At 57.1% G+C, this 16869-nt stretch overlaps 1 protein-coding gene across 2 annotated transcripts in view; it reads left to right on the plus strand.

Annotated features, from left to right (window-relative positions):
• The window catches only part of SLC16A1 (solute carrier family 16 (monocarboxylate transporter), member 1), a 16806-nt gene extending 1828 nt beyond the window's left edge, over positions 1-14978 (plus strand). Inside the window, exons 1-5 of one of the 2 annotated variants that reach the window (XM_014948537.1) lie at positions 31-120; positions 7992-8249; positions 11218-11361; positions 12239-13102; positions 13415-14978. In XM_014948537.1, the coding sequence (XP_014804023.1) occupies positions 8033-8249; positions 11218-11361; positions 12239-13102; positions 13415-13692 (1503 nt within the window). In that variant the 5' untranslated portion in view covers positions 31-120; positions 7992-8032 and the 3' untranslated portion in view covers positions 13693-14978. Of the gene's footprint in view, positions 1-30; positions 121-7991; positions 8250-11217; positions 11362-12238; positions 13103-13414 lie in introns of those variants that run through there. The other variant, XM_014948538.1, reaches the window with a different exon arrangement.
• Positions 14979-16869: the final 1891 nt, after the last annotated feature.

Consider the following 16869-nt stretch of genomic DNA (forward strand, 5'->3'; position numbering starts at 1 on the left):
GAGCCCCATGGACTGTGCCCGACCTTTAATGTGTGTTTTTGCGTTGCTCAGGGAGGAGGCTGCGCCCACCGAAGACCCCAGCAGCCGTGTACGTGTGCCCCGGTGCCCACCCGCCCGCAGGTGTGTAGGGGGGGCTGTCACCCGGATGGCGGTGCCGTCACCGGGACGGTGGGGTCTCCCGGTGATGGGCAGCGGGAAGCTGGGACCCTTGGCAGCCGGTGCACCCTGGCTCTGGGCGGCGAGGGGCTGCCGAAACGCTCCTGGAGTTGATGGCTCCAAGTTCTTCCTGGGCATCTCAGAGTCTGGCATGGCCTGGCATCCTGGCACTGCTCTGGGGAAAGCCTGGTGGCCTGTGGCAGGATGAGGTGTTTGGGGGTGGCCCCTGGGGAAGGCGAGTGGGCCCTGGCAGACATGCTGCTGGGGTGCTGCACCCAGGGTGGGGGTCCCAGCTGGAGTTCTGTGGGGCCAGGGGCACGTGGACGTGTCACAAAGGGGGTGAGTGATGCTGGGGGAGCTGGAAGCTGAGCGGAGGGATGGGAGAAGCCTCCCCCAGGAGGGTCACAGGGAAATGGTGGACAATAATATCAGAGGTGGGAGTTGTGTCCTTCACCCTGGTGCTGCACAGCCCCGTCTGCCCGGCTCCCGTCCCACAGGGTGCATAAGGGATGCTCTGGTCTTGGGCTTTAAGTTTCTTTTAAGGAAAAAATGGTGGGGGTTGTTTTTCAGTTGCATCACCAGAAACCCGAAATCTAATGATACTGTTTTTGTGCTTTTCTGTGAGCCTTAAGCCTTTTTTGTGGTGCACAAGCATCCTATTTTCATGCTAAGTGAGGTAATTTAGTGCTGGCTGATTCTCCCGGGTGTCTTTGCTCTGAGTTTTTTTCTGGCTGTGTCTAGAAGGGAAGGAGCGGGGCTGAGAAATGGGCCAGTGCACGGAATGGCTGGTGTGTGCTGGGGGTGAGGGGCACGGAGAAACCCCCAGAGCTCCTCTGTGGTGGTTTGGGTGTTTTGTTTTGAGAAGGGGCTTTCTCAGTCTTGGATTAATCACTGGGGCGGTGGATCTCTTAATTACAAGCAAGTGTTTTGCTAGTGTACCGCAAACCTCCCTGCCCCAGAGTCACGGGTGCCCGGTGTTGGCCCCGAGGAGGTGTGAAGCATCCTTCATCCTCCCCGCCCAAGGAGGTGGGTCTTGAAAAAGGTGCGAATGGTGTGGGTGCTTTCTGCTGGCTCCTATCTCACAAAATTGGCCTGATTTATCTGGCAGCAGAGGTGGAAAATACCCAGTGACTTACACGCTATTACATTATATATCCTTTATGAGGAGTTGAAAAGCTGCACGTAGGCTAAGGCAGGTGAGGTGCATCTAATTAAGCACTACAATGCTAATCTCATTGTTGCACTTTTATGGCTTTTCCTATTTCCTTCTGAGGAATCAGCCTATAACAGCGACTTTTCAGAAGTGAGAGCCTCTCAGTGCTGGTGTCTGTATGACTCACTTTCAAACGTGCCCTTAAAGCGGCTGTGGGGAGTTGTACAGCAGCCAAAGAAAATCCATCTGGGGGGGGGCTGTAGTTAATTCCTGAAACCGCAGCCACCCGAGCGGTGCCGGGGTGTCGGGGGCTCACACCTCCATCCCTGCGCTGCCTCTGCCCCGTTTTGGGGCTTTAAGGTTAATATGGCCGTGCCTGGGAGCAAAGGCAGCTCAGACCTTGCTCTCGGGTGGCAGTTGTGTTTTGACTTGTGACGGTTCTGACTGGCTGGGGTTTTGCAGCCTCCTGCTGCCCTGCTCTGCTCTCAGACCCTGTGGCGTGTCCCTAGCCGGTGGAGCTGGTGTCTCGGGGAAGAATGCCGATGCTATTTGGTACCACATTTTTCTCATTCTGAGGATTTCCTGGCGGGCACGGGGTGTCCCGGGAGCGTTCCTGAGCACGGCTGGCATGAGGAGGATCAGCTCTGCTCCCTGGCAGAGCATGGCTTGTGCTGCAGGAGGGACTGTGAAACCCTGCGGAGGGGCTGAGAGCCCCCGTACCCTCCTGAGGCTGGTGGGGGGCTCACTCCCAGTGCTGCAGGAAGCCTTTCCCTAGGGGCGGGGGCATGACCAGAGTCGGGGGCTGTATCACCCTTGCCCCTTGGCACCGCTGAGCTGGAGGATTGGGACTTTGTGCTCCAGGGGCTGCGCTGCTGAAGTGGGTGCCTTTTGGATGAGTCCTTTCAAACCTTCCTGGGAAACTGCCCACCCAGGCTGAGCCTTTCCACAGCCCTGCAGCCCTGGGGGTGAAACACCAGCAGTGAGATGGGCTATGAGCATGGGGTGGGCAGCCGCCAGCCCCTGCTGCCCGGGGGTGAGCCATCTTCTCGTGGGGCTGTTGGAGAGGGGGCTCTGGTGCCGTGCGTGGGGCTGAAGTTGATGTGAGCCCAGAGGATGCCTGTCAGAGCTGTTTCGCGTGGCATTCTTGTAACCTGCCTGCAGGGTTTTGGGTTAGAGGGCTCTGGGAGAGCCATGGCCAGGCTCCCGTGTAGAAATAAGCCCGACTTTCTGCCTTGGTCTTGTTGAGAGCTTGCTTAAGCTTCATTTCACGCTTTCTCATACCAGTAAGATGCTGGGTCCTTGCTCAGACAGGCTGAGCGTTACTGATGCTATAACTGGGCTTGGCAGCCGGGATGGGAGCTCATCTGGTGTCTGTCTGGAAGGCAAAAAGAGCTCCCATTTCTGTTGGCTTGGTTGTTTCCCCCCAAAAGCTCCTGACAAACCATCCCAAAGTCTGGTTTTGCAGGGCGGCTCACGGTCTGTCCCGTGCTGGTGGCACTGGGAGCCATCTTGGAGTGGCCGGGGGGCTCTGGCTACCACAGAGACCTGTGGCCAGGGTGAAGGGAAGGGCCGGGGAGTGCTGGCCACCGGCGGGGTGAGTGGGCCACTCCGTGCCTGTGCAGGCTGGGGCTCGCTGGGGCGGGAGGAGAGCAGCTGGCCCATGGCGTCCGTCTGTCTGCCGGCCCGGCCTGGCTCACCGGGCTGGCAGACCGGGGCACGTCTGCGGGTGCTGGCCGTCCATCCCCCGGTGACGAGAAGGGCTGAACGGGACGGGCCGCTTCTGGCAAAAGCCCTGTGCTCGCCCGTGCGGGCCGTGGGCCGCCAGCACTCCCTGCCCGTGCTGCTGGCCTCGCCTCACCCCGCCGGCACAGGCCTCAATCGGCCATTGTCCCGGGGCAGAGCCCTCGCAGGCGCGGGGCGGTCACGTAGGCCCATGTGCCGACGGGTTAAACCCCGGCTACGGCCGCTCGCTGGAATTACAGCTCCACGCTTAATGCTATAAACCCTCTTAAAACTGGTGAAAGTGGTGTCTCATTAGCTCCTAACAATCTCTATTTCATCTTGCTTCTGGCCAGAAAAAAGGCCAGATTTGTAGCTTTAAAGGTTATTGGCTGCAAACGGCTGGCGATTGCCAACACCTCCGTTTCCCCAGCAGCACCGATGAGATTTCAGTTCAGCTTCAGGGACCAGAAGGGATTGGGGGGGTCCCCAGGGGGATGTGTGGCCCCGTGCTGTCCCACTGCATGCTGAGCGGTTGTGGAGATGGGGAGGATGGGGTGGTAGGTGTGCTCCAGGCTCTCATTTGGATAATACTTTGGGATGGAGCTGGTGGGAATGGGTGCTCGCCAGGCTCCCGGGGAGCAGCGTCCCCTTCCCGTGTCCCTCTGCTCTGCCGGGGGCTTGGGGCGAGCCCCCTTGGGAAGGAAGGGGTGCCTCTGTGCCCATCCTGCCTGGCTTGGGCATTTTGGGTCCAGTTAATGGCTCATGTTGTGTGGCAGGGACGTTCCTGGGGACCTTGCTGCTGCTGAGATCCTGCTCCAGGACCTGCTGGGTCCCTCTCTGGAGCTGGGAGAGCACCAGAGGAGTGGATGGCTGGGAGCGGAGGCAGCCCACCCGCAGCGGGGCTGGGATGAGCTCCACGGACCTCACACCCACCTGGTTGCTGGGTGAAGCTCCAGCTGCAGCAGCACAGGGCAGTGGGTGATGTGCTGCAGAGCAGAAGCTGGGGCTCTCCTGCCTGCCCTTCTCCATCCCCAGTGCCGTGGGAGAGGGTTTGCAGCCTGGCAGGGCAGCGGGTGCCAGGGGAGGCCCCCGGGGCAGGAGGGAGTGTGCGAGGGGACCGAGGTACACTGCGTGGGCAGGGGGACGTCCCTCTTCCTCTGCACCCGGAAAAGAGCGGTGTGAGGACACTTTCATAAAGGATTTGCCCCAGAAATATTTTGCGGCATTTGCAGTGCCTTATAAATGTGAGCCTCTGTCTTTCTGCCCTGGAGCCCTGCCAATCCGGGGCTTTTAAAAAGCACAGCAATTTTCCACATTATGTAACTAAAAGTCTTGAAATCTTCCTGTTCCCAGCCCCTCGGGAGAAGGGATAACAGTGCTTGTGCGTGGGACCTGGGAGGTGGAGAGGGTTTGAGTCTTCTGCGGAATCTGGTTCGTGATGATATAGTCCTCGTTGCTCAAGGAGCCTCAATTCCTGCCCTTGCTGTTGCTGTGCAGAGGAGGGTTGCTGTAGGCTACCCATTCCTGTGGATTAGTCAAGGCATTTACGGGGAGCAGATGTGATACTTGCAGTCATTACTTGGTCTCATCAGTCTTAATTACTGCAAATATGGTTATTTTATTTCCTAATAGGGCAAACTGTAGCTGGCTGCCTGGCAGCTGTGAGTTTGATTTCCATACACGTCTTACACGTTGCAGCTCTTCCAAAACAGAGCTGTAAATGTCGTAACTATGTTCTGGGTGGCTTTTTTTTTTTCTTCCTTTTTGCAGAGAGGAGGGAAGCTCTCCAGTTGAACTGGCTGCTTTACATTTGCTTTCTTTTTTTTTTTTTTCTCTCTCCTTTGAAACTACTTCTGTGTGGGGGCAAGGAGGAAATCAGCAAGAAGCCGTAATGCGATTGAAGGAAGAGCTCTCTAAAACTGGTCTTTCTTAATAAGGATTTTCAATGAGTCAGGGAAAAATGTTGTGGCATGCAGAACTCATCCTGTAAACCCTCTGGCGTCAGGCTTTGGGAGTCTTGCTTCATGGCTCAAGCCTTGCTCAGTTCAAGGTTTTTTTTTTTCAGCGTGGCTCAGCACTGCAAGAGAGGTCATGTCTAACCTGCCCAAAGCCTTTTATTTTATAGGGATGCCACCTGAGCGCCCGCAGGAGGAGGAATGCTGCTCACAGGGAAAGAACAAATAGATGAACCAAGCCACAGTAATTGCAGTTGAGCTCCTCAGGAGTGGTGGAAGAATTAAACCTGTGTGTGTCTCAGGAGCAAAGGGGAAAAATCCCCAAAGCCTCATCAGCACCCCCCAGCTTTTGTTTTGGATAGCACTAATTAAAACTACTGGCAATGAAAGCTAATAAGTAGATCATATTCCTTGCTGGTAGTTTTTACTGCTAACACCTGGTAGTCTCAACTTTTATAAATGTTTCAGACAAATCGGTGTAGTTAGATGATGCTTTAAAGTGCACTGAGTTCTGTGAAAGCTCAATATGACTCAAAGCAAGAGGTTGCTGGAAACTCCATTGTGCGGCCCGTGTGGGAAAGTGGTGGTGAGCAAACCCTGGTGCTTCATGGTGGCTTCTCAGAAAGGGGCTGGTGGGAGCCTGGCTCCCCAGATGGAGCCAAAGGAATGTGATGAACCTCAGCAGAGCCTGGCGCTTTCCTCCCTTGCTGCCGGTGCCAGGCTGGTGCCCGTGGGGGTGTGCTGGCTCCGGGCTCTGCCGTGGGTGCCCGTGGGGGTGTGCTGGCTCCGGGCTCTGCCGTGGGTGCCCGTGGGGGTGTGCTGGCTCCGGGCTCTGCCGTGGGTGCCCGTGGGGGTGTGCTGGCTCCAGGCTCTGCCATGGGTGCCTGTGGGGGTGTGCTGGCTCCGGGCTCTGCCATGGGTACCTGCCTGCAGCTGGACCCTGCTGTTGTGGGCTTGGCCGATGTCAAATGGGACACTCAGTGCCACTGCAGGTCCCCGGGGGTCTCCTCTGGCTCCTGGGCATAGTTCAGCCATGGACGTGCCCAGGGCAGCGTCTTGTCAATGATTCCTTTGTTGGAGCGCAGGGTGGCTGGGATCTGCTCGTGATGGTCATGTGTCACACTGGCCAGGACGCAGGAAAATACCCTGCCAGTGAAAAATCGGTGTCTGGGTCAGGCTAAACCAGTCTTAGTGGCTTATAGAAACTGGCCTCCTGTACTTGGCTTCTTCTTGCCCCGTGTGGGTCCTGGGCATCACCTGAGCATGTCCGGGTGTCGGGTGGCTCTGGCAAACCTGGTGCTGTGTCCAGTAACCGCCCTCGGTGCCTGCGGTGCCAGGTGGGAGCAGGGGCTCCCCGTGACTCAGGGCCACGGGCTGCGCTTCATCTGGGACCCAGATCCCAGCCTGGGGCTGTGCACTGGGGTGACACCCACGGCACTGTGTGGTGTGCCCAGGGGACGTGCCAGGTAGATAGATGCTGGCACGTCAGCAGCTGTGGATGAGATGGTAATCGCCGTGAGCCTGAGCGGATGCGTGCTATAAATAGGAGGCTGCACCGCTCTGAGCCAGCCACGCTGCTTTGGTGCTGTCGCTGTGCCCAGTGTGACCCGGGATAGCTCTGGAGAGAGCTCTCCTCCTCGAAGGGGGCTCTTCCTTCATGTGGAAACCCAAGTGGAGAACTGCAGAGTGAGGGGTGGGCTCTGCTGAAGGAGCCCTGTGTCCCCCCGCCTTGGCTGATGGTGCTTAATGTGGGCAGGGGTCCCTGGCTGTGAGGCCTGGGAGGGCCACGGGGTTTCAAAGCATCTTCTAAAGTCTGCTGGTGCTCACAGGAGTTCTGGGGACTGGAGCGATTCCTCCTGCTTTGCATACTGCCAACACGTTTGTGAGCAGCTGCTCTGGTTGCGTTTCCTCCCTGGGGCGGTTCGTGCAGCTTTTCTGCCTGAAGCAGCCTTGTTTTTCGAGTAGCCCCAGCTCCAGGGGTGATGCTGATCCAGATGTGCAGCAGCTGCAGCACGGGGAAGGCGTGAGCTGCCCCACGCTGCTGGTCTCTACATCCCTCCGGATCAGCCTCTCAAAGGGAATTCCACACTTCAGCAAGCCTGGATGGCATTTCCCCATTTATTTTGTTTTCTAATCCCTTCTGCTTTTGAGCTTTAAAGGTGAATTGTCTTTACGCTTGGGTGCTTTGTTGAAACCCGCCGCAGCCCTTTCGGCAGGGGAGGAGGGGCTGCTGCAGCTGGGAACCGGGCTGTGCCAGGGCTGCTCCAGGCAGACCCACCTCCTGTCCCCGGGCAGACCCACCTCCCATCCCCAGGCAGCCCTGGCATCAGACAGGAGCCTTCCCCGTCCCTGCTCAGGCTAAGTTTAGCCCCAGCCCATGACCTTCAGGGCCGACCGGGCTGGTGGCTGTGCTGTGACCCTGCCTGCTCCCCGCTCACGGCAGTGGAGGTGTCCTGGCTCCTGTGTGTGGACTTCATTTCCCCCTCTGGGTCGGCATTTAATAACCTGGGTGTGATGCTCCGGGTGGCCCGGGGCTTCCTGAGGTTTCATGGTGGGATCGTGCTCCTGGAGAAGCTGTGGGGGCTCTGCCCCAGTGCTGCCGCTGCGCCCTGGCTGCTGCTGGCACGGACACCACCTGCCCTTTTCAGCCTAGGGCAGAGTATCATGGCTTCGCTGCTGTGCCCCAGCTGCTGCTGGCACGGACACCGCCTGCCCTTTTCAGCCTAGGGCAGAGTATCATGTCTTAAATTTGTTGCTTATAAATACCTGCTGGCCAGGGCTCTTAAAGGCCAGCCACAATCTGAGCATGTGCTTTGGGATGGCCTTGAGGCCAGTGTGTGGCGAGCCCCGAGTGCTTGCCCCCGGGCTCAGCTCTCCTGCAGGTGGTCCAGGGCACTAGTGCCGTGCCAGCCTGGCCAGTGGGGCTGTAGCCCTGCTGCTGCACACCCGGGAGTGGAGATGCAGCCCTCTGCTTTCAGCTGAAACAATACTTTATCCTTTTGCAGATCTTTGAACCCCGACTGAGTCATCACCAACTTGCTTTAAGATGCCACCGGCCATCGGAGGCCCCGTGGGATACACTCCCCCTGAAGGAGGGTGGGGATGGGCCGTCGTCGTCGGAGCCTTCATCTCCATTGGGTTTTCCTACGCCTTCCCCAAATCCATCACTGTGTTCTTCAAAGAGATTGAGGTCATCTTCAATGCATCCAGCAGCAAAGTCTCGTGGATTTCCTCCATCATGTTGGCTGTTATGTATGCAGGAGGTAAGTGGGCTGGAGGCAGGGGTACATGGCTTGTGTGGGATCTGCTGGGTCTGATGACTCTCACCTCGCTGCAGTGACGAGAGCCAAAACTTTCCCCAAAGTTGGAAGCGAGAGGAAAACTTGCCTTAGTGAGTCTGCTTGAAGGAGGTTGCTCAAAAAGTTCTTTTTAATGCCCAGAAGGCAAAAACCGGGTTAATCTGTCCTCCTCTGCAAAGCTGGAAGTAAAATCTTTCCGGGGAATTACAACTTGTGTAATTCTGCCCTTGTCCTTGTTACAATGTGCTGCGGACGCCGTGGCTGCTCCCAGCGCCCGCCCGAAGGCCGGGGAGCCGCTGTGCCAGGCGTAGGAGCCCTGTTCACGGGGTCTCTTTCTTTTAGATAAGATACTGATTTTTAACTTTTTTTAATCCAGTGAACAGAGGCTGGGTCTGGGGATCCGTCCCCAGTTTCTGCTCAGCTCTGACAGCTCAGCACTGAATCCTGGTGCTGCCTGTTCCTGGCTGGAGCGGAGCAGTGCCATGGGCAGCTTGTGCTGTTGGAGGGCGACAGGGCACACTGAGTGCAGAGACATGAGTGGAATAAAGCAAAACTGCTTAAAGTGAAGCAGCTCCCCTCCCCCCTCCTTCCGAAACTCCTTGGAGTCTTTTAATCCCCCGTGCTCTGTGCTTTATGTGTGTCTTTAACTGGCAAGGAGCGGGCAGAGTGATCCCTGCGGGGCGATGTGCTCCCGGCCCCGCTGTCTCGTACCCGCCTGCAAATGCAGCTTTGCACCGGGTCGCTCGGCTGAATAGAAGCTCTTATTTGGGGGCTGCTGTTGTGTCCACTTCAGAGGCAGGTCGGTGCTTGTGGCACTGCTGTCCCCAGCTGGCAAATTGCCCATGTCCCCGTTGCATTTGTGCATCGAAAGGGGCTGACGTCAGCCCCGGCCAAGCACGAGGCTTTTCCTTTGGGGGGAACAGGCTCTGCTTTGTCCGCGCTCAGTTAGCGAAGCGACCGGCACATTTCCCTGCTCCGATGTTATAACAAGCTTGTAAACCGTGTAACTGCCTTAATGAGACTCAATCTGGGCCATTCCTCCTCTCCTAATAGCTCAGAGCTGGTTCCTCTGGGTACCCTGGGGGCGGCACTGTCTGGAGCTGCCCAGAAGCTCGGGTGAGAGCTCCATCCTGGGGTCGTCCCATGTCCCCATCCCTCCATGCTGACACTGGCTCTCCCGTTCCTCTTGAACTCTGGCTGTTAAACCCCAGCAGCTTGCTGAGCTTGAGCTTCTTGGCCATGAGCCGGTGCAGGGCTGCTGAGGGTACCCCAGAGCTCGCCAGGTGCATCCCTCGGATGCTGGAGATGGGAACGTGCCGTTCAATTCCTTCACTGGCCTCAGCCCAGAACCTTTGCAGGGTCTGAATTGTGCTGGAGAGTCACAATGTGCTTTTCCCCATCTTTGTGGGCACTTTCCTAAGGGAACTCCACACTTGCTTGGAGGCAAAAGTAGCTCACGTTCTGGCAAAATGTCCTGCACTGCTGGTACCACACAGAGCTGGGGTAGCTCCTGTCTTGGGGCAGTGGAGCAGCACGTCCTGCAGCCCCACGCAGCCGCCCGGGGCAGTCACCATCAGGGTACAGGGAGGTCATGGTCTCAGAGGTCCCTTTTTCAGCTCCATGTTAGGATTAGGGAGGATTCCATTACTTAGAGTTATTTCACAGCATGAATAATCAGAACAGAGCAGTTAACATTTGGTCAGAAATGCTCCGTGTGAATCTAGAAAATAGGAGTGGGTGGGAATTGGTTTTTAATGAAGAAGGGGGGGAAAAAAAAAGAAGAAAACCAAGAGGGGGGGAATTTCCATGAGGGTACATGGTGCTGCCCAGCCAAGCAGCTTCCTGCTGCCTGCCCTTGGAGCCTGCCGCTCCCGGATGGATTTCCCGGAGGAAGGGCTGCTGCTGCCTTTAGACTCTGTCCAGGGGCATCACGTTTGCTCAGTTCAAGGTACAAGTTTTGCAAAGTGCTGAGCGCTCTGCGGGGAAAAGTGTGGGGCGTGGGCTGGTGTGACAGCCCCTCGGACCTGCTGCCACCTCTCACGGGATGGGGGCCATCGCCCCTTCCCCACTGCTGGTGGCATCGGGTCGGAGCCCCTGGCACACAGGCACTGAGCTGGCTGTGGGGAGTGGGATGCCGTGGGGCTGGGGGAGCCTCTGTGGCCGTAGGGCTTCTGTAACCTTCTCCAGGCTTTGTTTAAACTGGGCAAAAAGGTCAAGTATCGTCTGAGGACCCATGAATAACATGTTGACAACCTTGCTATCTGTTAATGGCCAAACTAGGTCTGTTAATATTCAATGGATGTTCATTCAGTTTATTTAAATACATTTTAGTATCTGTAGAGCATGCTTTGCAGTATCTAATCACTGTTTGCTTTGGATTAAAGCTCCTGATAATGAAGCACTTAAAAGGCGGGTGTGCAGAGCAATTGGGCTCTTCCTACCGTCAGGGTAGCAGTGAAAACAGAAGCCCCCCTTCTTCCCCGGGGGGACAGTGCTGCTCCTCCTGTGGGCCCTTGGGGAGCTTCACCTGTGCCCATCAAAGTTGTTCCTTCACAGCTTTGTCTGGTCTCCACCAGAAACCTCTGGCTGGAGATGAACAGTTGCCCTACACTTGCTTTGCTGCCGATTCCCAGCCCATGGTGGCCCCCAACCCCTGGGGGGGGTGGCTGGTGCCTCAGCAGCTCCTGGTTCAGCCCCCAGCAGGCAGTTTGCTCAGAGAAGTCTCAGCTTTCTCTGCTGTGACCAAACTTGGCTCTTATCTCAGCTATCCCAGGACCTCCTGTCCTTTCCCCTTTCCCCAGTTCCCTCGCTGGGTGAAGTGTCTCTGGGCGAGAGCTGGGAGAATGAACCTCCCGTGTGCTTGCAGGCATCTGTCTGGTGTCTCGTGCAAAGATTACTCATCTCTGGGCACGTCTCCTTCCCCCTCCTGCAGGTCCCATCAGCAGCATCCTGGTGAACAAGTACGGCAGCCGGCCCATCATGATCGTTGGCGGCTGCCTCTCGGGGTGCGGGCTCATCGCGGCCTCGTTCTGCAACACGGTGGAGGAGCTCTACTTCTGCGTCGGGGTCGTCGGGGGTAAGTGACAGCTCTGCCCTGACCGGGCTGCGGTGGAGGCGAGTCCTCTCCCGGGGCAGCAAGAGGAGCAACTTAAACCCTGTAATTATTAGGGAACGTCTATGATGGATTTGCATAAATCCTAGATTCCTGTTACATGCTCTAATAAGAGGTGGCCCTGGGGATATAACGTGGGGAGACTGCACTAGTGACACTCCAAGGGAGTAGTGTTGGGCACTGAGAGCAGAGAGTGTCCCTTGTTCCTTATAGCGGCCTTTCAATACCTGAAGGGTGCCTATAGAAGAGCTGGAGAAGGATTCTTTGCCAGGAAGGGTAATGATGTCCTATCATTAGGGGAAACGGCTTTAAATTGGAAGAAAAAAGATTCAGATTAGATCTCAGGAAGAAATTTTTTACTCTGAGGGTGGTGAGACACTGGAACAGGTTGCCCAGGGAAGCTGTGGCTGCCCCATCCCTGGAGGGGTTCAAGGCCAGGCTGGATGGGGCTTTGAGCAACCTACTCTAGTGGGAGGTGTCCCTGCCCAGGGCAGGGGGGTTGGAACTTGATGATCTTTGAGGTCCTTTCCAACCCTAACCATTCTATGATTCCTGCCCAAGGTGAGGGTTGTGCCCCACCAGTGGACACCAGGTTTGTTATGAGCCTGGGGGGGGTTCTCCCCTTCTGGCTCCTGAACTCCTGTGTGTAGCTTCACTGCTGCCGTGGTGCCTCCTTCCAGTTCTGGGGGTGCTGCCCGTGCAGTTGGGAAGTTAACACAGCTGGAACGGAGCGGTGACACCCCCAGACCCAAACCCCTGCTTGTCCCACCAGCCCTTCTGCCGGTGGTGCTGGTCTTGGGGGTGGTCAAGCTCTGAGCCCCTCGTCTCTCCTCTCCTCCAGGCCTTGGACTCGCCTTTAACTTGAACCCAGCCTTGACCATGATTGGCAAGTACTTCTTCAAGAAGCGTCCCCTGGCTAACGGGCTGGCAATGGCGGGCAGCCCCGTCTTCCTCTCCACCCTGGCACCCATAAACCAGGTCTTCTTTGGCATATTTGGCTGGCGGGGCAGCTTCCTCATCCTCGGGGGTCTCCTGCTGAACTGCTGTGTCGCTGGATCCCTGATGCGGCCCATAGGCCCCAAGCCAGACCAGGTGAAGAAAGAGGCCAATAAGGAGGTGCTGCAGGAGGCCGGGAAGGTGGTGAAAAAGGATGATGGTGACACCAGCACAGACCTCATCGGTGGGAAGACCAAGAAGCAAAAGAGCTCACTTTTCCAGACAATCAACAAGTTCTTGGACCTGTCCCTCTTCACACATAGGGGCTTCCTGCTCTATCTGTCAGGCAACGTGATCATGTTCTTTGGGCTGTTCACTCCCTTGGTCTTCCTCAGCAACTATGCAAAGAGCAAGAAGATCGCCAGCGAGTCTGCAGCCTTCCTGCTCTCCATCCTGGCCTTTGTAGACATGGTAGCCAGACCTTCTATGGGACTGGTGGCAAACACCAAGTGGATCAGACCCAGAGTCCAGTATTTCTTTGCTATCTCTGTGATTTACAACGGGGTGTGCCATCTCTTGGCCCCCCTCTCCACCACCTACGCTGGCTTCTGCATTTATGCTGGCTTCTTTGGCTTTGCCTTCGGCTGGCTGAGCTCAGTCCTGTTTGAGACCCTGATGGACCTGGTGGGAGCCCAGCGGTTCTCCAGCGCCGTTGGACTGGTGACCATTGTGGAGTGTTGCCCCGTGCTCCTGGGACCCCCTCTGCTAGGTAGGGTGTGCTGTGCCTGGGGTGCTCTGCCTGGGGGGGGGTGGGTCCCCCTGAACTGTGGGAAGCCCCCAGCACTGCAGCAGGGGTGAGGGGTGCAAGCACTGGCCCTGAGGCTACCCTGGTGCCTTGAGGGGTGGCCAAGGAGGTGGGGGCTGAGCCCCTGGCATGGGGTGGGGGAGCAGGGAATGGAGGAATAAAGGCCTGAAGCTGAGGGTGATGGGTTTGGACTGCTCTCAGGAATGTCTCCACAACCTGGAGCAGTTCTGTTGGTGCTGGGGGTGTCTGCTAAGCTGTCCCCTCTCTGTCCCCCAGGGAAGCTCAATGACATGTACGGTGACTACAAGTACACATACTGGGCCTGCGGGGTCATCCTCGTCATCGCTGGGCTCTACCTCTTCATCGGGATGGGCATCAACTACCGGCTGGTGGCGAGGGAGCAGAAGGCGGAGGCGAACGCGCGGAAGGAAGGGAAGGAGGAGGAGACCAACGTCGATGAGGCCGAGAAGCAGAAAGGGGCCAAGAACGACGTGGCCCCCTCGCCTCAGAAGAGCGCGGAGGATGGTGGCAAAGAGGAGGAGAGCCGCATGTGAGGGACCGGTCTCAATCCCGGGGTGTCGGGGAAGTGCCGCTGCCCTGGCGCGGTGGCTGGGGCAGTGCTCCGCCGTGAGAAGTGTTTAAACCAGGTGTTCATTTTTAACCAGGCTCTGAATTGTCTGTCCATCTGTGTTCAACAAAGGTAACAGGGCTACACACACACACACAGTATCCTCGTGTGTCGGGGTGCTGGGGGGGCTTTTTATAGTCTGGCTTTTTAACAGTAACATGAATGTACTAATACGTGCCTTACAGTTTTTTTCATATCTAGCTGAGTCTGGACGAGCCTTAACTCCAAACTGTGCTTTAGCTCTGTATTCTGCTCGGGGGTGAGGGTGTGCGTGTGTATGTGTGTGTTTTGGGGAGTTTTGTTGTTAAAAAGCCATAAAAAAAGGAGGATACTGCATTTGTTGAAGCATGATGGGCTTCAGGGCCAGCCCCGGATGAATACTGCTTCACACGCTTCTTACTGCAGACCCTCCGCGGAGGGGGAGGTCCGGGCACGGGGCAGGGTGGTCTTTGGCTCCCGTGCCCGGTGCCTCCTGGCTCTGTTAGGTGGTCTTTAGGTATGTTTTGAAAACACTTTAGCTACTGTAGTTCTTTAAAAAATCCCTCTTTCGTAGCTGTGCTCTCATGGGATATTTGGGGTTGGAGAAAGATGTCTGTTGGTCGTGTCGGGCAGTGTCACCCACTCCGGGGTCGCGGTGGCTCCTGCAGCTGAGTACTCCTTGGGGGGAGGGCTGGGGTCCCCTGGTCCCCCCCACCTCTGCCCTGGCAGTGCCTTCTCTGCCCAGCGTTGGGTGATGTGAAACGGGTGCCATCGCAGGGGCTCAGTTGGGGTGTTGGGGGGTGCCAACCTTGGTCCTGCCCCGTCCCCCCGTGGGGTGGGTTTCCACTGGAGCATCCCTGCGCTGATCATCCCACCCGGGCGGGTGTTTTGGGTGCCAGACCCTGGGCAGAGCGAGGGGCCGGGTGGGCACGTGGAGATGGTACATCCCTGAGACAGGCCTTCTGCTTTCGCTCTTTTATCTCTTAGAGGAACCTCTTTTACTTGCTTCTGTTCAACTGAGATCTTAAGGCGGTGGATGCCTAACCACTCACATCTAGGACACGTAAGGGGGAGGAAAGAATTTGTACGTATTTATTTTTTATTTTTTAGTGTTGGAAAATATCTCAACGTACGTGGAGCAGGTTCATGGCTCTCAAGTTCTAGTAAATGTTGATCAGAAATCTTGTAAGAGGCTGAGTTTTTTTCAAATAAACTTGTTTTTTTTACAATTTACCCATCAAATGTTGAGCTTCTTTCCTAGACTCACGCTTCTATTTGCCAGATGATGTGTTTAGGGTCGGTTTTGAGGAGAGGTGAGTGGGTCTGTGGCAGAGCTTGGGTCTCCACCTGCTGATCCAGCATCCCAAGACCCCCATGTGGGTCCTGCTGGCTGTCTCCTGGTTGTCCCAGGCTGTGGCAGTGCCGTGGCTGACGTGGGCATTACCGTAACCGGCGCTGCCCGGGAGAGACTCTTGCAGCCGGGGCAGGGAGCCAACCCTTCTTCTAAGGAAAAAGTGTTTAAATAATTTCCTGCTGCTTGGACTTGGCTGGCGGGAAACGCTCCAGTAGTAAATCCTGGGTTGTTTTCTAAGGCGGGGGGGCTAAAGCTGGATCTCAGCCTGTCCCCACAGCCCCCCTCTTGGCTCCGGGACCTCCCGTGGGACTGTTCCGAGGAGCCACTGCCGTGGAGGGTGGTGTGTGGGTTCAGGAGGAGAAACTCGCTCTTGCCCTGTATCAGGCCATAAAGTGACTCAGTCTGGAGCAGTGTAATTGCTCTGCTTGTCAGGGCAGGGCAGGGGCCCTCGCTGCGTGCCACGGCAGGGCTGGCACCGCGGCCGGGCTCAGACTCTGCCCTGCGGCAAAGCTCCCCTCCCACGGCGGCCAGGATGGGGCCATCTCGGTGCCCGTTCCTCCCCCGCGGCTCCCTGAGCAGGAACGGGGCTATATTTAGCCACGTCATTTCTGTGAGCAAAGGTATCTCAGCACTGCAGAATGCCAGTGGGGCCTCCTCAGTACCTACCCACAAAACGGGAGCTAAAATAACCTTGTGGGGTGGTAACTGGTGGGAGCTTTCACCGTGGTGATGGGCGAGCGGGTGGTGGATGCTCAAACCAGCCCTTGGTGCCTTCGAAGTGGGGGGGTCTGCTCTGTCCTAGGGATATTCCTGTCTGCTGAAGCCTGGGGGGGGGCTGCTGAGACCAGACCTCTGGGAAGGGCCATGGAAAGCCCTTCTGTGGGGATGTGGTGCTTCCCTCCTCCCCAGGCCAAGAGGTCCCGGTGGCAGTGGGTGAGCAGTGGGCTGGCTGCCGGGGGTTATTGCAGAGATTTCCTCCGCACGCTGCGCCGGGCGGCCTTCCTTCCTCCCGGGGGTAGCAAAATAAAATTCTCCTCATAGCGGGTGGAATTGAGGAAATACTTGGGAGCTAATTCCTGTGCAGTTTGTTTTCCCAAACATCTGAGGTCACTGGCCAGAAGTGCTGGGCAGTGAGTGGGGGGGGGGGCTGGGGGGGCTCCTGGTGGAGCGGCCGGATGGGTGCCAGCCCTGGCTGGCTGAGGGTGAAATGGTGCTGCTGGGGTGAGCCAGGCTGCCCTATCCACCACCCACCCATCACCTCCCTGGGGGTGATCTCCCCTTTCCATGGGGTGGGAAGCTCCTGCAGGGATGCCCTGGGGAGCATGGCAGGCTGGGGAGAGGGCAGCTTCTTCCCCCCCCTCCCCAGACCCTCCCCACCTCTTGAACCAGCCTAATCCTCCCCACAATGCGGCACAATCCCCTCCTTGGTGAGGGGGGGCCCAGCCCCAGAGCTCATTCATGTGACAGGCATGAGGAGGGGATCTGGGTCCCTGCCCGGCTCTGGCTCCCGCTCCTCCCGGCGAGTTTATTCAGGTTTTTGGGGAGATTTGGGTTCTGCTGAGTGTGCAGCTCCAGCCCAGCGCTCGGGGCTGCTGCTCTGCAAACAACCACTGCTGTTCCCAGTTCCCAGCCGCCTGCTGGGGCCCTGCAGAGGTGAGGGACTGGATGGGATGGGATTTCACTGAATTTTAGAGTTGGAAGGGACCATAGAGATCATCTAGTCCAACTCCCCTGCTGAAGCAGGATTGCCTAGAGCTAGAGCATGTTACT

Source organism: Calidris pugnax, unplaced genomic scaffold, assembly GCF_001431845.1.
Source record: "Calidris pugnax isolate Ruff unplaced genomic scaffold, ASM143184v1 scaffold91, whole genome shotgun sequence".
NCBI lineage: Eukaryota > Metazoa > Chordata > Aves > Charadriiformes > Scolopacidae > Calidris > Calidris pugnax.